Genomic DNA, 19,966 nt, shown 5'->3' with positions numbered 1-19,966 from the left:
CTCGCGTCGCTTTTGTGTTAACCCCGCCATTTCTGCCAGGCGCTGCGCACCGGCGGCGCTGGGAACGAGTTCTGGAGGGCTTGAGGCGAGGCGTCTCCTCAGGGCTTCCCTTAGCGAGCGTCCTTGCGGGAGACGCCTCTCGCACCGGTGTTTTGCGTATTTTCGTGGTGAAACGCATGGCAAGCTAGCGGGGAAGGCTTAGAGAGCCACCACGCCTCCTGATGGAGGGTTCTAGTCGGGGCAGGTGGTAACGAGCTGACTCATGAAACGCGACAGCCCCCCAAATACTGTCAATAGTTAAATCCCAGCCGTTTCCACGCCGTCTGAATGGACGACACAAACTCTACTGTGCGAGCCGCTCCATTTCGCAGCCTGCCTGTGCCTCCTAAAATTAATTTCTCAAAGCAAAGAGGGGGTGGTAATAGTTCGGGTGTCTATAGCTCTGGTGGCTGCCACAGTCGCTTCATCCGCCTGTGTTTTGATCATGCAAGGCCGAATAATGTGTGTCAGAACGCTGCAGCCACACTGAATGCAAAATCAAATGTTGCTGGAGAGCGTGGAAGGCCTGTGAGGTGCTTACAAGTTTATGGGGTTTATTGGGTTGGAATGTTCATTTGGCTGCATACTCCAGAGCCTTTATTTTACCATGATGTGTGGGACCAAGATGCAGCTTGATTGTTACTATAGTTATCAGGAGCTGCTCTTTTTTCCTACTCTAGAACAAAAAAGCGCATACGTGGAGTATAACTAGATATCGTTTTTACTTGACAATATTGGCAGTATCCAAGAACTCTAATGGTCACATCTGAGATACTCCGTGGCGCTTTATTTGTATGCTTTAATTGAAAAGTCTTGGGTTTTGAAGCTTTTCTTTTTTTATTCCACTGCAGTCAGCACTTTTGTATTTTTGTTGTCTAACAGATGATGGTGAAGACGATGACTCAGATTCTCATGCTGAAATGGTAACCATTTTTTCTTTAAGCATATCTTTCCATCTGTCTATTGAAGAGAGCAGGAGGAAGGGGAATTTCACTCTGTTCTGGGGAAATCTAGGCAGCTGGCTTGACTCCGTAGCTTGGGAAGGATCAATAATAGACCTGGAGGTTTAGTTATTCCTGCCCAGGACTTTGTTATTCATGTGTAATAGCGAGACTTCTTCATGTGAAAACAAGTGACAGGGATCAGAGGCCTCACTGCTCTAGTGCTGATCTCTGTCACTGGACACACACCAGCTTCTGGGGAGGTCGCAGAGCAATTGCACGCGAGAAAGAAATCATCAGCTTGCGATCAAGAAATCTTTTACTACTTTGTACCTGAAGAATACTGGGTTTGTACATGAGGGGAAAATTACTTCTAAGAATTTTTACAGATCTGTTTACCTTTGGTGTTGTTTTAAACATAATATTTTCTCAGACTTCATGTCAAAACATTTAGCAGAGAAATATCTTAACACCTGTACAGCACAGGAAAGGAGAAGCTAGTTTGTGAAGATAAATCTGCTGGTGCAGATTGGACCCAGGTGCAGAGCACTTTCATGAAACAGCCCTGCTTTGTGTCCAAATCATGTGGTAATAAATCACGGAAGGGAAGAATTGCTTCAGTAGAAGCACAAATGAGGTGGAAATTTGAAGGGGTGGTTCTGAAGTACAGGTTTAGCAGGCAAGAGAGCTCCAGTGTAAAGTACTACTATTTTGCAGTTTACTTACAGTTTTGCAGTTGATGGCGCAAGACCAGCTGTTGGCAAGGTTTGGAGTCAGACTTTGGTTCAAATAGCAGCAGGCTGAACTAACGAACAGGGCGAAGGGGAGCTGGGCGAGGCTGGTAACTCTGCCTCCAGGAGCGGTCAACACAACTGCCAGGGAGAGACCAACAGTTATGTGCCTCCAATTCTTTTGAAAAGTCAGTTGTGTAAGATAACAGAAGTATTGAGTTACAAAACTAATTGTTACATGCCTGCTTTTAAAGCAAGCATTTTTCTTCCTTTTTGCCCCTTCTTCCTTTTTCCCCTAAATGCCTTATTTGCTTCAAGGAAATGGCAGGAGAAGATGACAGTAGCGATGATGATATTGAAAGTAGCCTGCCACAGGATCCAGAAACATGTCTGCAGATGAACCATGTGTACCAGGAAGTTATCCAGGAAAAGATTGAGGAAGTCGAGCTTCTCATTGCACAAAACAAAGAACAGCAGGTGAGCGAAACAGGAGTAAAATGTTCATTCCTGTGCTTTTCTGGGTTGCCATTTGCCATCTTCCCCTGCCCATCAAGCCCAGTAAAACTTTCCACGACAATCACAGGTACCAGTGGAATCAGCTGCAGCAGTCACAGTCCCTTATTCATATGCTGGTGCAGTGCTCAGCTTGCTTGGCCAGGAACCAGGTTCATTTTCTTCATGGCAGTTCAGAGCAATGTCACGTGACTGGCCTTTCGAATGGCTTGTTTGACTGATGTTTCCATGCTTTCTTATCACCAAAAATGCTACCACTAGGGTATTTTATATCTTATATTTTAGCTTGTTGTATCAAGTTAGTATTTTTTTTTTTTTTTTAGTCATCAGCAGTGTACTATACAAACTTAGGAAGTTCCAAATCCTGTCTAGCACGTACACTGATTTACAGTCTGGTGCTGCAAATTTGAACCCTGCCTGGGATGTTTGTGGTGGCTCAGGCACCGCGCTCTGAAATTAGGAATTTGAACACTGATACTGTTTAATTAATTCTTGTATTGCAGAAGGAAATCATGTGCGAGCTTGGTGGTCCAAAAATAGCAGAAGCAGGAGATGGTAGAAATCTACCAGCAAATATATTTTTGGGTCATTTTATGAAGCCATACTTCAAGGATAAAACAACAGGAATTGTAAGTAAATGTAACTAGGTTACGTACTGGTATGCATTTCAATGATAGATTTAAATTGTAACTGTGTTAAAACTGTGTTACATCTCAACTGTGTAACTGTGAATGTCACTCCTCAGTTTGAAACTTTTTTTCCCCCCCTCACTTGCTTACTTACCCTCTTGGAAATGTTTGTTCAACCCATGTCTGGCTGTGACGTCTGAAAGTGAGTTCTGAGGAGTGGCATTCCAGCCATGGGGCACTTGAATGTTCTTGTTTTCAACTTAACTTCGATTGTTTGTCTTCATCTCCACGGTCCAATTCCATGCTGTTGTTTAAAGTACTCGTCGAAATCTGATTGTCTTTGAAATGGCATTTTCTGAAGCAAATGTCACTACTTTTTTCGTGTGTTTTTAAAGGGTCGCTAGCAAAAGGAGATCTTGACTTTTTATTGTAGCTAAGATGTCAACTGTCACCATACATATATTAATGTAATATTCAAGCAATGACCGGTAATTTTTCTATTAAATCCTACCCAAGTTGGTAGTGCATCTTGAGAAGGTACAATCATGCATAATACGTGTCCCCATGTTCAAAATGCTTCTTCAACCGACCGTCAGCTAACGCGAGCAGGCCTGGCTCTGGGCCGAGAATGTGCTGTGTAGCCACGGACAAACTACTTGCTTGATGTATCTATTTGTATTTGTTTTCTTATGTCTTCTGATGTATCTGTGAGCTAGTGCTAAAAAAGGCAACTTAGCAGTTTGAATGTGACAGTTTGGACAAGTTTGAGCTTCCAGTCTTTTTTGTAGCAGTTCGTGCTAGAGTTCTAAGAAGAAAGGGCAATTTTTCTGTGTATGTGACTGTTCCAGTGTATCTAACCCCTCTGATCTTCATTAGGGCCCTCCTTCCAATGAAGATGCCAAGGAAAAGGCAGCTCAGGGCATAAAATCCTTTGAACAACTGCTTTCAACAAAATGTAAGTAACTATGTGCTGTTCAGTGTTCTGTAAGAGCTATTAAAAATGTATATTTCATATTGTTAGTTCCCCCCCCCCATTTGCAGTTAAACGTCAACACTTCTGATACTTGACTCCACAAGAAAAGTAGTTAAAAGTAAATGGGATGGTCTCTAAATTGTTTCAGTGAGTGATGAATGACTCCCTTCTTTCATTTGCATTTGTTTTGATGCATCAACTCCTGTGAGCACTCCAAAACCAAATGAGATCCTGCAAGGGTAGTTGCTCAGATGAGAGAAGTTCAAGGGACACTTACAGCTCTAGATGGTTACAAACACCTGGGTGATGATCTTTATTGAGGTCTCTTTGGAACTAAAACTGAGCAAGAGGCTCCGACTTGCCCAAGTCAGACATGACATTAGTGATTTAGGTGGGAACTCTTATTGAAGACCTGGGGGATACTTTAACAGGGGTATTGAAAGCAGTGGATCTCTCTCATTTTTTTTCCTTGGTGGTGGTTTTGCACTAAGGTCTGAATGCTCGATTACCTTGTTTGGTTTAGGGAAAAGCAGAGAGAAGACATTATTGCAGAAGTCAGTAGTAAGTGACCGCTTGCAGCGCCTGCTTCAGCCAAAGTTACTGAAGTAAGTACTGTGCAAAAATCTTTTCTTTCCTGATGAGAACGTTATATATGAAGGAAGGAGAGGATATATGTGGAGATTCCACCTTCCTTCAGCAAGTTCTTGCGTTAACTGCTTGTGATTCGGTAAGGTTACAAAACACAGCAGAGATACTTTGACTATCGCCGTTGGGCCTGGGAGAGCCGCTCTGTGAATTAGAGCAGCGGTCCTCAAACTCCCCTGTCCTGTGGGCACCAGTGCAGGGGATGACACTGTTGTAGGTAGCAGCATCTTTCGTTCTTTGTTGACATCTGTATTACCTGTGTGTGCATGTGGTACCGAAGGGTCTTGGATTGCAACGTTCTGACCATAAGCAAGAGGTTACAGCATTCGGGTGGGGTTGTAAACGCTTGATGATTGTTTTGTGGGTATCTGGCAGGTGGAGAGGTTTGGTTTTGTATTGTGGCATTTTATAACCATCTATTTCTTCCCATTGATACAGTGGTATAACTTAAAATAGTCTGCGGTGCTTGAAGCTGAAATTGTGATATGTAGTGAGTCATAATGGTGTGTCCAGCAAGAGATTTCTGTGCCTGGAGCTGGTACGGTCTTTGTTTGTTGCTGTTGCAGCAACCATTGGTTCTCTCTGTAAATACCAAAATGATTAATCTGAGACCTGTTCTGGGTCAGTGATTTGCATTGAAGGGGCAAAAATAGGACAATGAGTGTGCCATGTGGGAAAACCTAGAAGAACAACAGTTTTGTGTAGTGTGGAAATAAACTTGAAAGAAAGAATGATACTGATGGGGAAACCATCTTTGCCATACGTCTTCTGATGCCATTGGCCTCATTCCCATCTAGTCGTATTAAGTAATGATAAAAATGTCTTTGAACAGGATGAGTTATTGGAATCAGAAACTGGAAAAAGTCAAGACTGAAATGGAGAAACAGATCTTGGAAAAGCAAATCAAAGAAGTGGAGCAAGAAATAGAGGCAATTAAGTGAGAAGTTTTCTTTTTACATTCTTGGTGAAAATGAAAGTCTGTTCTTGGAGTTTACCTCTTAAAATTCCCTCCTTCCTCGAGTACTTCTAGATATGACATTTGGAGAAAATTTTTTGCAAGCCAACACAAATAAAGCTAAGTGCTGCTCAAACTCTGTAGAGCTCTCATCTCCACAGCTCTTTACTAAGAATTGTGTTTTGGGTCTTGATATACAAATGTAGTATCTATACCCAACATAGAGGTTCTGTTTTAAATAGTTCTTGATTTAGCAACAAGGAAGCAGAGAGCTCAGTAGTTCTGAGCCTTTGCTCATTAACATGTCTGGAGCAATGTGTTTTGATATTGCATTAATCGTTTCTCCTGCTAACCCAACATCATCTCGTAGGGGACTGTTTTTCAAGAAGAAACATTGTTTTGGGCACAGTTACTATGTTAAAGAGCCCAATGCTTTGAGGTAGTAAGTGTTGGTTCTTGTGGAAATCAGTAACAGGTGGGAGGGGCAAGATGAAGCAAGATGGGGAAGACAAAGTGACTGTTTAATTAACCATTTAATGTGGTTCTTTCTTTCTCTTTGTACCTTCTGGTTTAGCCAACTCCCAGAAAGTGACTTGTTAGGAAACAGATTCGATGAGCATGACTGGGAGAAAATTTCAAACATCCATGTAAGTTGGGAGATCAGCTGTTTTATTACTTCCGAGATCTGTGTCCCTTCTCTTGAGAATTGCCTGACCTGGTCTAGTTTGCATCCACTGTTCCCATCGTGCATTTCTTCAAGTTGACTGTTATGTGATCTCAACTTGTTAAATTTGATGATTTAATTCTGGAAAACTTAGCAATAAGACATATCTGGAATGCAAAATACATTCCTTGTATCGGTGTTCCTGTCTGTCCAGGCGTTTCAGTCCCAGCTACAAGACAAAACAGATTTTTGCTGTTTCTTTTAGTTTGACGGACAACGTAGTTCAGAAGAACTGAGGAAGTTTTGGCAAAATTGGGAGCATCCAAGCATCAACAAAAAGGAATGGACTGAGGAGGAAATAGAGAGGCTAAAGAAGATAGCTGCTAAACACGGTTATCTGGACTGGCAGACTATAGCCGAGGAGTTGGGGGTAAGGTCTTCTGAGCTCAGAAATGAGGTGACAAGTCAGTTAATTCTGACTTAACTGTGCCTCAGGTCAATTTTCAGAAAACGACGTTAATGTTAATTCATTGTTAACTAATGCTTTTCTGAGAAGCGTTCAAGAACAGTACCAAAAAACTTCGGTACTTCAGCCTTTCCCTCTTCCTTTTTGTCCTCATAAATAACCAGTTATCTGTGTATCTCTGTTTTCATTGTATTAAGACAAACAGGACACCTTTCCAGTGCTTGCAGAAGTATCAAATCTATAACAAAGATTTGAAAAGGAAAGAATGGACCAAAGGTGAAGATCAGATGCTTTTAGAGCTTGTTCAAGAGATGAGAGTAGGAAGTCATATCCCATACAAGAAAAGTAAGTGACCTACAAGTGAAAATGCCTTCCATTCACCTGTAATTTTTCTTTTCATTCTCCCAGGCTTATGTCTGTTAATGTTTCTGCATACTAGAGCACCCAGCCTGCTCCGATTCAAGGAATTAATGAAGTTTTATTTCCTAGGAATGTTTCCATTTCCAGGATAGTCACAGTTCTGTGTTTTCACCTTACCATTCTAGCCTGTGATCTAGGCAAGGCACAACAGTGCTGTGGCTCATCTGAAACTACAGATGTACTGATTTCTAAAACCCCCCATTGGTGAGGTGAATGAAAGAGGATGGTTGAGTTTTCCCTCCCTTTGTCCTTGGTGGGAGCAGGGATATATGCCGTTCCTGTACCTACCTGGAAGTTTGATTGTATCAGCAAGAACTTAGTATCTCTGGGAACCTTTATCCATCTTTGAAATTTGGTTGAAACTGGCTGAGAGTTATTAACATGATTTCTAAAACCCCCCATTGGTGAGGTGAATGAAAGAGGATGGTTGAGTTTTCCCTCCCTTTGTCCTTGGTGGGAGCAGGGATATATGCCGTTCCTGTACCTACCTGGAAGTTTGATTGTATCAGCAAGAACTTAGTATCTCTGGGAACCTTTATCCATCTTTGAAATTTGGTTGAAACTGGCTGAGAGTTATTAACAAGTACTGATGGTTGTGTGAGCTTTTTTTTTGTAGCAAAATCATCAGAGTTCTTCTAGAAAGCCGGGAACCTTTATCCATCTTTGAAATTTGGTTGAAACTGGCTGAGAGTTATTAACAAGTACTGATGGTTGTGTGAGCTTTTTTTTTGTAGCAAAATCATCAGAGTTCTTCCCTAGAAAGCCAGTATTCATTCATGGCCAGCTGTTTTGGCAGTTTTCAGTGCTGTGCCCAGAAGCCTTTTCTAGGGGGTCGGTACTACTGCTTCTGTTCCTCAGAAGTGTGGGAGGCAGTATGACTAGTGAGGAGTAGAGTTGAGAATAGTAACCAAGCATCTGGGGTCCTAAATCCAAGCCTGTGAGTATGACGCCTGGTGTCTTGAACCTGTCAGGTACGTATTGGAGCTGAAACCTTTCCTGTTTCTCTGTTGTTGCAAGATGGATTGTTGGGTCATCATGTGTTTTGTACGGATAATGCCATTATAAATAGTAACATTTTGTGTATGCCATGCTCTTTCAATTCTTGTTGTGTACCATTGTTTAAGTATTTAAGCTGCTATTAAATTGCTGCTTGAAAATATCACAGTTACAATGTAAGTAAAGGAAGAAACGTTGTTTGCAACAGACTTTAAAATACACCTTTGCGTTTCTAGTTGCTTATTACATGGAAGGAAGAGATTCTGCTCAGCTGATTTACCGATGGACAAAGAGCGTGGACCCCAGTTTGAAGAAAGGACCCTGGACACCAGAGGAAGATGCTGTAAGCTCTGTTCTCGGGTGCCTAGAATTGCAGGGTGCAAAAAGTGGGAAGGTTAGACTGTTGAGGTGTTGCATAGCTATATACATCTGAGCTTTAACAGTGGCACAAAGGAATGTGAAATGGACCGAGGTGGGCAGTTTACAAGTCAAGAGGGCTTAGAAGCTCCTTAACACTTCTGTTCAGAGATTTACAACACAGTGGAAACAAATACAACTGCTTCTGTCTCAGGCCTATTAGGATTATTACCGATGAGAATTTCAACTCTTGCTTTGTCTGATTAACATAGATGCTATTGGCTGCAGTTAAGAAGTACGGAGAGCGTGACTGGTATAAAATTCGGACAGAAGTGCCAGGGAGGAGCGATGCTCAGTGCAGAGATAGGTAAGTATGCTAAATGTAGCAACTGTGCTTTCAAGTTTATTACACAGAGCCAAGAAGCAACTTATTTTACAAATATGTTTGATTTGCTTAAACCAGTGTCACCTTAAGGGCTGCTTGGTAACAGTAGTTGTGGTCTAAATATAGTCTCTAACATTGTTTCCACGTAACCCTGCATTTGTAGTTACAGAAGTCAAAAAGTTGAAATTGAGTTTAACAGAGAGAGAACAGTGCGTTGTTGCCTGTGGCATGCTACTCCCTCAGTATAGTTGCCTGTGGGTTAGCAGAAGTTGGGAAGGATGTTGTTCAAAATAAAGCAAAGGGGTCACTAAATGTGAATGAGTGCATGTAGGGAGGGACGGTTGTCATCCATGTCTGTGTATCTGAAAATGATCTAGTCAGTGACTTTCCGTAACTGAACATCAATAATGAGGTGCTGAGCAATTTTCAGCCTTGGACCCAACTTCAGGAGACTCGGAGTACAGTATGTCCTAATTTCAGTGACCCGTTTTACAGCTGCTTGTTGTAATTCTTAATCATGTGGCCTGATATTTTTGAGAACAAAGAGATTGTAGCTGTGCTGTATTAAGGGACTAGGGATGGGATCCCTTAGAAAAAGGAAAGATCTGATAAGGAATGCTGGTTTTGTTCAGCCTCGGAGTATGCAGTGATGATCGGAACTGTACAAGCAGGATTGAATGTTCCTTACTTTAATGTTTTCATTTTGAAGGTACTTAAAAGCATTGCACTGTGATGTGAAGAAAGGCAAGTGGAGTTTAGAGGAAGAGGAGCAGCTAATTGAACTGGTTCAAAAGCATGGCCTGGGTGAGTGTTTCTGAGACTTAATCTTTAGAAGTTTAGAGCAGTAAGTATTATTAAGGAATTTATGATTTAAGTTTTCTCCTCTTTTATTTTAAGCCCTGCAGCTGATACTAGCAGGCTCTGCTTCGTACTGATGATTGCAACCTTCTTTATATTGTGTAGTCTGTTCCTGGAAATTCAGTTATTGAGGGATTGTGTAGTAGAGAGTTCTATAGCTGCGTTAGCAAGGTGTCAGGGCTATGACAGTTTAGAGGGGTGAGTTCCCCTCTAAACAGCCTGTGAAAGAGTTCTCTCATTTTCTCTTAAGACAACTTTCCTTAACAAATAGAAGCTTTTCAGCATTCAGTTTAAGTTTTCTTCCAAGCGCTCTCTTACTGCTGCAAGGGAGTGTGTAGTTCTGCTAGGGTTTTCGCTATTGGTTAATTTTCTAGTAGTTTCTAACTTTAGCTGAGTGTATTGTAGTGCAAAGTCTGATCAAAGAACACAAATGGGTATTAAGGTTTTGACATCCATTCATATAGTAACTTTGTCTCTTATACAAGGAGATGTACAATGTTCTGCACTGACAAGGCCTGTTGCTCAGTTTGTTGCATTAATAGGTATGCTCTACTCTGCATCCTTTTTAGGTCACTGGAGTAAAATAGCTTCCGAATTGCCACATCGGACTGGCTCCCAATGTCTAAGCAAGTGGAAACTCATGATTGGGTCTAAGGTATTGTACGAAATCCTGCTATGTCACAGTCCCATCTCTTTAAGATTCTCTCCTGCGAAATCAATACAAAAATTGACATTGATTTCACACAATCAAGATTTTTGTCATGGATGCTCATGGTGTAATTTTTTGATGTGTTAAAGCAGCCTTTGTTCTGAAGGTCTGAAGTTAATTTGCTATATATTTGTATATTATCCAGAATTTCTTCACTGCCTTGAAGTGCCTGTAAGGATGGGATATACCTAGGTTTTCATGTGTGTACCTCGTGAGTTGCCAGTTTTGGTTCCAGGCACTCCAGAAATTCTGGCTGCTTAAGACCATGTTAAAGATAGTCTTGTTCCCATTGGCAAAGCACCTGCCCTAGGGAAGGGTTCATGGAAACCCGACTGCATTGAGATGGGGCACTGTACTTAGTTTGTACTTCCACGTGCACCAGTTCTTAACACAACCTTGTATCTATCTTTAGCTTTTTCTCTGCATACAGGATTCTAAAACAGTAAAAATCTGTGTCCGATGGCAATTGCCATTTGTATTGGATTTAGTTAATCTTAGCAGAAGTAAAGCAGAACTATCCCTCTGGAAGTCACACCTTACTGATATGATACTGCCCCATGAAACTGTTTAACTTACTGACTTGAGAGATTTGCAAGTCAAGGGTGAACACTGGCTAAAACTTGTCTGTGCTTTTTTTGACTGAGAAGAAAAGATCTAGGCCAACAAAACGCCGACACGTGCAAGAGAGTTCCAGCTCTTCAGAGAGTAGCAGTGAAGACATAGAACTGGACTTAGCAGACAGTTCAGAGGAGGAGACAACAAGCAAGGAGGAGTGTGCGTTTCCCAGCATTGACTTGTGGATACCAACACGGACAAATACACAGGAGTCAAACAAAGGAAGATACCAAGCTCCATCCCTTTTCTCTCCTGCGAGTGCTGATGCAAAGACCAGTAGCAGTGAAGTTCCAAGTGCAACATGTGATGGAGACAAGGACAGAGTTGCCAATAAGTCGTCAGAGTTGAACACCCTCCTGAGGGGCATTGCACGTCCACATTCAACGGACATCATTGTGAAGAATCCAGTAGAAGTAATGAACAAGGTGAATCCTGGGATTCTCAGTCTGTTCTTGATGGGATTGGAGCTTAGGTCAGAAGCGACCAGGAAGTGCAGTTGTTGCAGTAAAGGGAGTATGTGATGAGTAGATGGCAAAATCTTTTTTGTGCCTCTGTTGGCTGCTTTCTCACTATGCCATTGGGGGGTGCTGTTGGACACTGAGCTGTGGGATTAAACAGAAATTTCTAGCACTGCCTCCTCATGCATTACCTAGAAAATAGCCATGTTCTTTCCTACCCGTAGTGTCACAGAAACAAAACTTCTTTTATATCTTCATAAAGCAGAATCATCCAGTGAATTGTGGTGTGTCTCTACCCTGGTGACTAGGGCATATAGGCTTAAAGTTTGGAAGAATTAAGTTACTTATACATCTGTATCTGATTCTGAGTTGGGTTTTCACCCCTAATCAGGCACTACAAACCCTCCTAGCACATTTTTGCAGGACGATACTCCTTAGCAAAATACTAAATGTCAAAATTGCTATTTCAGTTCATGTAAGCAAAAATGTTCTGACTGTTGCGTGAAGAATTGCACGTGTGCCCTAGACTGCGGGGCCAATTGCACTGATGACAAGTTTGTTGGTTCCAGAAGTGGTGTGTTCTGAGGGTCATGGTATGCAAGGGTTGCAAGTGCTTGAATTTTGATTACAGATACAGCATTATTTTACTAGTAGGAGTTTAGGGAAGAGTCAGTGGCTTTTCCAAACCTCTTCCTGTTCCTTCCCTTGTACTGTTAAGCCAAAAAATGCAAAGAGAATCATCCAATAAAATTTGGCCCTTGGTGTGGGGTTTTGTAGATACTTCACACAAAGGCTTTACAAAGTAGAGGTTTGGTATTGTGATAATGCACAAGGACTAAAAAGTAAGGTAAGCATCTGCATTTCAGGGCTGATTTCATTTAATAAGATACTATCAACAACAGGAACGTTGAAAATTTTTGTACATTCTGTGTATAGTAGTCAGTGCAAGTAATTTTCTGGGAGATACTTTCCCTTTTATTTTTTCTTGTACACTTTTGTTTTAAGGCTTCCAGATGTGGAAAGCAAGTGCTACGGGTTACCCTGGAGAATGTGAGAAGAGTATTAAGAAATAACACATGCTTTCAGAGGAAACTTGTAAGTGCCTCTTCTGTCTTGTCTGCTCTTGTACTGTGAGCACTGCTAGGCTGTATTTTGTGCGAAATGTTTTTTGGTAGAATCACAGATGATCTTGCACTGTAGTCTAAAGAGGAAAAGCTCATTTTTTTTTTTTTTTTTTTGCCATAACTGCCATGTGAGTAGTTTGTCCTGGGACTAATTATGGTAGAACCTTCCTAATTGGAACTCTAATTATGTACTTGTTCATGCACAGCAATCAAAGATACTAAAACCTGCCACCGTTTTAACAAAAATATCTGGAGTTAGTACTTCTGTTGGCCAGAAGCTTCAGGGGCTGCAGAACATCACGGAGAAAACTTATCGTCAAGAGAGAGAGCGTTTGAGAAGAATGAACCTTGACAGAAAGCTTCTAATGGCAGTGACGCCTTGGGTGGGCAATGTACTACTGCCTTGCACCTTGCAAACTGGGAAGATGGCTTTTCATCAGACAAAAGGTAGTGGTGACCCGTCAGGGATAGTACTCTCCTACTTTTTGTCCCTACTTTCTGACATCTTGTAAATGAATACCCAGCTGATTTTGATGTTGGACTTTTTTCTAGCTGATTCTATTCAAGAGAAGATTAAGTCGGTCAGTCTCATGAGCACTCCTCTGTTCACGCTTTTCATTCAGGTAGGTTTTACTCTCTTAGTAGCCTTATCTGCTTTCAGACAGTGGTAATCTTTATTTCTGTATTTGATGCTTAAATAAATGGTTTACCTTTGTTCCTTAAACTAATAATCTAATTACTGGATTCATCTGACCTCATGGCTTGCATATGATGCTTCTTAAATAAATCCTGCATCTAAAATCTAATACCACGAGGATTTTTTCTGTAAGTGTAAAAATGTCCCCAGGATCTTGCATGTGAAGCCTTTCCCATCCATCTTGTATTGTCACTGGCTCTACCAGAACATTTTTGTTCGCAATCAAGTTTTAATGAAATTCTCATCTTGCAGCTCTTTCAGATTGATACCAATGGCTGCATGAAGATTATTCGTGAGAGAAGGCTAAGGCAGTCAGAGCTTCTTAGGGCTAATGCAAGAAGGCCTCAGCAGGTATTGCACATGGCCTGTTTCTAAGCTTTTCCCACTGAAGTCTTAAGTAGAGATTTTTCATTGTGTGTGGCCAGTGGTGCTGTTTGTGTGTGTGTGTTACCAGCTTGTTTTGGTTCAGAAGCATAATAAAATGTATAGGATGTTGGCAGATGTGGCTTTGATTCACATCTGTGCTGTTTTAATGATCTGTAGATATCTCAGAAGTATAATTTAATATAATTTTTTTGGCAGGCTTCCCAAAATATGGAGACTTCTTCAGGTACCTACCAGAACATTTATTTTTATGATGTGCAAGACCTTTCACTTAATTCATCACCGTTACATTAATGATCAATTTAACTGAAGGAGAACTTTTGGAACAAAACTACATTGTCATGCTCATTTTTGCTAGCTCTTGGATTTTCAGTTATTGGCTAAATATGTTACCCTTTGGTAAGGACTTGAAAAAATACTGAAGGGCTGGGGGACCAGTGGCACTGGGCCACCAGTTCTGTAGACTGTTGCTGTTACGCTTTTCTCCAGCAAGGTGCTGACTGTAGGCTGTAGAGAACATGCTGGCACTGACCAAAACCCCAGTTTGTTGTTGTCATCCTGGCTGGTGCAAAGTGCCGGTGTAGTGCTGACCAGTACAATTTTTCATGTGCAGTGTTAAAGTGCATTCCTAGCCCACCTGCGAGTTCTGGGGAAAATTACATCATTACTGAACAAGTGGTAAGCTTGCTGCATCAGAGTTATCTGAAGGATGTCAGGACGGGGCTTGATTAAATCAAGACTATAGTGTTGTAGGAACTCTCACAAACAGGAATTTTGCTACTTCCTGTGCAGGGTACTTGATGCTTAATAGCTAAGGAATGGCTTTTGAAAATACTGTTCAATATTTATTTATTTATTATTTTATTTTATTTTCCTTCCTCTATAGGCAATTCATCACAATCTTGTACTCAGAGGAACTCCCGAAGGGGCATACCAAGGAATGCTGTCAGGAGACCTGTTACCTTAAAAGCAAGGGAGACTTCCGCTGCTGTCTTTGAGAGCGGCGCTCCTGCCATGCAGGGAGCTCTTCCAGCCCAAGTGCAAAGGCAGAAGCCTAAAACTGTCTCAGAATTACTGAGAGAGAAGCGGCTAAGAGAGTCCCGGGCTAAGAAAGCTATGCAGAGGACAGTATTTGTTGCCCCACAGATGCTGGTTTCGGGGCCTCTGATAATCCAGCACCCACCACAGCAAATCATTCCTTCTGCACAAGCAGGGAGCAAACTTGCAGCAGTTGGTTGTACAAATAGCCAAGTACAGTGTGCACCAGCTCCACTGCCAGCATTTACTGCTGTTGCAGGTTCAACTTCTACTGCTATTGTGCTTGAAAACCATTCCTCATCAGTGCCAGAAACTGGGGAAAGCCCTGGTTCCTCACAAGGGACAGAACTACAATCCAATAAGGAACTAAAAGAGCAAGCTTTGGAAAGTAGCCCTGTAGGAGGGGTTTCTCCAGGCACGAATCCAGCTGCAGCAGAGAAGGCCCCACATCAGGGAGGGTGCAATAGTCAGGTCCTAGCTGGTAGCTCAGCTTCAGTAGTGTTGCAAAACCAAGCTTTTGTGCCACATCAGATTACAGTGGTGCCTGTTGGCATTGAGTCTGGCACCAACAAATTGTCTCTTTCCACACCAGTTACCTGTGAGCTGAATAGTAATGGGCCACAACAGAGGCCAGTCAATCTATTGCCTGCTCTTGTAACTCCACAAACTGGTTCGCATTTGATTCCCAACAGCATACTGCCTTTCACATGGATCGTAACGCCACAGGCTTTGCTCCCCACTGCTGTACAAACTGTGGTGGGTGTTCCCCAAGGACTGCCAGCTGCTGCTGTGAGAAGTCAATGTCAGACAACTGTGACTTCCAATGGCAACGTCTCTGGCTTAGGAGTGCCTCCTGTACCAGCTGGAGGAAATACGCCTCACCCCAGCAGTGCAGAGACAAAAGCACCAAGTGCCCAGTTAGCAGAAGGAGTACCCTTGGGAAAGACAGCTAACCATTCCACAACTCTCTTACCTGTGACCTCAGCGAGTCCTGGATGCACCACATCCAGCGTTTCTTCTGCAATGCCTGCATGTTCAGATGGCTTCTCCAAGGCTTCTGACTCCTCTGCAGCTCAGGCTGCTCTTCCACCTGATGCACCAACCCTGCATGCTGTGCTGCTGCCCCAAACACAGCTACCTGCAAGCACTCAAGGGTCTGATTCCCAATGTGTGTCGAGTCTCACTAGCTTGGGAAAGAGCCATGACTCCATTACAACAAATGGCTCATCTTCCAATCCAAGCATCGTCACAAAAGGGATTGTGCTCCAGCCGGGAGATCCGGTTCCCCATAACAATGTCCCAAGGAACTCTGATTGCTTTGCTGCACGAGCATTGAAAAATAGACCTATTGCCTCCAAACCTCCAACTACGCAGCCTGCTGACAGTCCACCCCAGCCAACAGCTTCCAGTGCAGAAAAGAATCTACTTGACTTTAGCCTGATTTCCCTTGAAGATGAGGGGCTAGTGAAGGAGTGGCTGAATGGGAAACAAGGTGTTCAGGTACCATCACTGCAAACCAGGCTGCCTTATTTACCACCTTTTCTGTGCAACTTAAAAACCCTTTCAAAGCTACTTCTGCAGAAAGCAGCTCTAGAAGAGCAAGCAGCATGTCTTCTGCCTTCTGATGCCAGTCAGGATGAGGGCACTGGGGTTGATTTGCATGCTATCAGAGAACTGGTGCAGCAGAAACTTGGCGATAACCCTGCTTACCTCCTACTGAAAGCCAGATTCCTAGCAGCCTTTACACTCCCGGCTGTACTAGCAACACTGCCTCCTCCAAAAGTGACAACAACTCTGTCAGCCAGCAGGAAGCAATATGAAGAGAGTGATGAAGAGGAGTGGCAGAGTGAGAAGGAAGTGTCTGAGGAAGAGAGTTGTGGGAATGAATTAACAGGTGTACGGTTGGATTGGACAGTTGGTGATGAGCCTGGAGACAAAGATGCTGATTTACTAAATCAGGTAAAACAGAGGTGCCAGGGACTAAAAGCAGAAGGTTACTGCCAGCTAAACATTGCACTGGAATCCACGGTGAAACCCCCACTGTTCTTAAGTGCAGCAGAAATTTGGTCCTTTTGAATAAGCTTAGTTTTGCAGCTGATAAAAGGAAAAGCTCTCTAGCTCAGCTGGAAGCCCTTAGTCCTCATAAGCGTAAAAGTCCGTGTTTTATGTAGCACGTTAAACTTGACATGATAGTTCCCAGAAGTGGGTATCAAAGCTCCCTTCCTCTTATAATCTGCTGCACTGTATGACTCTTGTATCTTTGAAATCAGGCCCTTGTTTTTCATTGTACGTGTCCTTTAAACCCCAGTAATACCAGGGGAATTGTGTATGCTTGCTCCTATTGCCATTTGAGGTCTTCGTCCCGAATTGGTTTATATGACTAGAGATTATCGGAGTATATGGATCCATGTAAGCCTAATGTCAACCTAAAATCAGTCTCTGATTTTTAAGCTAAATCCATTACTGCCCAGCACTGTTTCTTACAGAACATGCCAGGAAGTTGTGTAGCTCAAACTTGCATTTCAATTCATTGTGGCTCCAAAATAAACAAACAAAACACTAATGAAGATGAATAAACAAGTTAAATGTTTGTTTCTACAGAAAGATGGCAAAGCTGCCTAAAAATCAGAGCTTTCCCATAGTAAAAGCCAGCAGTTATCTTTCTATTCTGGCTCTGACTTTTGGGCCTGGGCCAAGTTCAGTGTAGTTTGAACTGTGAGCAGTTGGTCCAAAAGTCACCAGCAATTCTTCACCGCCTGATAGCCTTACTGCCAACCTCTGTCCTGTGTCATCTTCTGCCAGGCTCCCTCCCACTCCTTTTATTAATGCTGTAGCCAGGTTGTTTTCCTGGTGCTTTTCAGTGAAAAGTTTGTGGTAGGGGTATGTTTTATGAGAAATCAAAAGTTTGTGTTGACCTGTGTTGTCTGGGGCACTGTCTGGCTCCAGCAGTGACAGCTAAAGCATCACTTGTGGCAGGCGTGCAACCTCTCTAACGAATGGTTGTGTCCGCTGCCTCTGTAACGAACGGTTGTGCCCAGGCAGAAACTACAGCAGGAATTGCTCTCGTTTGGTAGCGGTAGCAGAAGCAGGAAGAAATGCCAGTGTTGGCTGAAGGTTTTGCTCTGAAAACTTTGGGGTGTTTTGTGCTTGCTGTGACATAGGTAATAGAATGTTGTTGTCCCATGCTTAGTTTTGAAGGTAAAATGAAGATTGTTTTGGAAATCTTGCTGAGCTCCCTAAAATAAAAAGATGGCTGAAGGGGTTCTTTTGCAATTATGCTAGCTCTCATGGTGTTGATAGTCTCTTCTGCTTATGTTGCAGGGCATGGAAGCTGAAGAGAATACTGCACGGTCTGTCTTGGACTCCTGCACTGATGTGGCTGATGCCAGTGCTCCTCAAATCAGGAGAAGTGCCCGCTTCAGGAAAAGGAGGAGGATGTGAGAAGGAAATGTGTTAGTACCTACTCAGTGAATCTTGTGTTTCTTGCCTGAGAAGAGAACCTGAAACGCGTTTGTCTGTGGTACAGCTTAGACAATGAATCATGACCCTAGGAAAGGACTGAAATTATCTCAACTTTTGTTCCCTTAGGACACAGAGTTTAACAATCACCCATTAATCATAGACTAAGGCCAATACTTTGACTTTCAGGGGGAGGGAAAGTTGATGTCTGCGTGATAAAATTATGTACAAAAGTCATGAAGTTCAAACATTTGGCAGCCTTTTAGTCCATGCTACTGCCTACTAGTATTATACCTGGTTGGTAGCACTCTACAGGCTTGGCTGCTAAAATGAGGCTGGTGGAGGGTCATAATTGGTGGGACAGGAAAGCCTGGACAGCTACTGCTGAAGAGAGGGTTTGTGTGTGTGAATGCTGAACGCTTGCAGCAGAAGCTGAAGTAAATCCTTGCTGCAGGTTCCAGCAAGCTGGTGGCAAGATGTCCTTGCTCGGGGTTGTCAGGCAATCCTCTAGATCCTGGGCAGGTAGCAGCAGCTCTTTGTGTAGTTTGCCCTCTGTAGCCTGGCTCGTGAGTCTTGAAGTGAAGAATAGTATTGGAAGCTGGGGCTTAAGACCCAAAACTTCACTGGAGTTTGTCTTTAACACTTCATCTTTGAACAACTTTGTGGGTTTTTTTTTTTTTCCCCTACATGGCTTCATTCCTCTACGTGTATAACAGGACAACTTCTATAGGGTACAAGTGTGTGATGTCTTAATGTCTGTTGAGGCTTTTGGTGAAATAGACCAAACGAACATGCATGGTGTTTGATTCACGTGGTTGTCAGATGAGACTGTTTGGGGTTTTTTTCTTTAAAATTGGTTTTAGAAACTCCAAAAGGGCAGCTTCCCTATAAAAATGCTGTGACTGATAGGACTTGTTTGTATTTTGTTATAGGAGTCACTTGAATGAGGTCTGCCTTCCTACATGGCAGTAGAAGATACTCTTTGCACTATTCACTTTTAACACTTCCAACAAACTGACTAGATGGACCTGAGGAAGAGAGGAAAATGGCTGGACTGGTTTTCCCATCGCCTAACAAAGTCTGCATCTTTAGACAAGCTGCAAAAAATGAAACAAAATGGCTTGAGGGAAGTCTTTCAGGCATAGACCAATTCTGTTCTCTTTCTAACTAGCACCTGCCATAGATGCCGGGGGAAAGATTGCTGGAGATCTGGGGGAAACCAGCAACGATGGTTATTTATTTCCTTTTTGTGTTAGCCCCTATTTATGTGAATGTTTATCCATGTTCAGAATATGTTGCTCATTGGGTGTTTTTTTTAGTGCTGTGACAGTGGTTTTGCCTGATAGCTAACTGACTGAATACTGCTGAATAAGCAGCAGATTAATTTTGTATCAAAATGAGTCTTGAGTATTTGTTGAAATACAGATGTTTTATTTTTCTCACTTAAAAATTACTGATGTATTCTGTGTGGTTTTTTTCTGGTAAACAGTGCTTTTAATAATGTGTGTGTGAGTGTGATTGCTAATGAGAAAAATGAAGTTTGCAAGCTGCATGAAAACCAGGGAGAATGTGGAAAATGAATATGCATGTGGCTAAAACTGCAGGATTTAATTAGGCTTGGATCCTTTCTTGATTCTTCCACAGCCTGCCCCATACAGACGTTAGCAAATCACTTAACAAAAACATGTTTCTTCATTCATAAAACAGCAATTTCTGTCTTACAGAGAGGTGCAAAGCTAGCTGAGTCAAAGCTGATAAAATCTAGTGGGAAAGTGCTGCAGAAAGCTTCATTCCACTGCACTGGCTAAGCTTCCCGAGAGTGTAGTGGTGAGTTTAGAGCGCTGTGAGTTGCAACTCTTCTACGAGGGCCCTTTAGGCAGAGCTGAGGTCGGGGGGCAGTGGGTACCGAT

The 19,966-nt window shown here is 42.5% G+C and overlaps 1 protein-coding gene across 1 annotated transcript; it reads left to right on the top strand.

The window, feature by feature from the left end:
- Positions 1-923: 923 nt before the first annotated feature.
- On the top strand, positions 924-19,491 carry SNAPC4 (small nuclear RNA activating complex polypeptide 4). The gene is made up of 22 exons (XM_009280626.2): positions 924-962; positions 2,030-2,188; positions 2,728-2,853; positions 3,730-3,808; positions 4,350-4,431; positions 5,304-5,408; positions 6,001-6,073; positions 6,356-6,520; positions 6,754-6,901; positions 8,209-8,315; positions 8,602-8,696; positions 9,424-9,518; positions 10,142-10,227; positions 10,929-11,321; positions 12,360-12,449; positions 12,685-12,925; positions 13,031-13,101; positions 13,428-13,526; positions 13,758-13,785; positions 14,446-16,556; positions 17,919-18,049; positions 18,989-19,491. Exons 1-21 carry the CDS (start codon positions 960-962, stop codon positions 18,036-18,038), a joined length of 4,476 nt encoding a protein of 1,491 aa, XP_009278901.1. The 5' UTR covers positions 924-959; the 3' UTR covers positions 18,039-18,049; positions 18,989-19,491.
- The last annotated feature ends 475 nt before the right edge of the window (positions 19,492-19,966 follow it).

This window comes from Aptenodytes forsteri, unplaced genomic scaffold, assembly GCF_000699145.1.
Source record: "Aptenodytes forsteri isolate BGI_AS27 unplaced genomic scaffold, ASM69914v1 Scaffold68, whole genome shotgun sequence".
Lineage (NCBI taxonomy): Eukaryota > Metazoa > Chordata > Aves > Sphenisciformes > Spheniscidae > Aptenodytes > Aptenodytes forsteri.
This window is presented reverse-complemented; position numbering and strand designations above follow the sequence as displayed.

Bases quoted from the DNA above. Each gene is read 5' to 3' on its own strand.
- SNAPC4 (XM_009280626.2), top strand. The intron at 11,322-12,359 runs GTGAATCCTGGG...TTTTGTTTTAAG, and splicing joins CAGTAGAAGTAATGAACAAG to GCTTCCAGATGTGGAAAGCA. The intron at 13,786-14,445 runs GTACCTACCAGA...CTTCCTCTATAG, and splicing joins AAATATGGAGACTTCTTCAG to GCAATTCATCACAATCTTGT.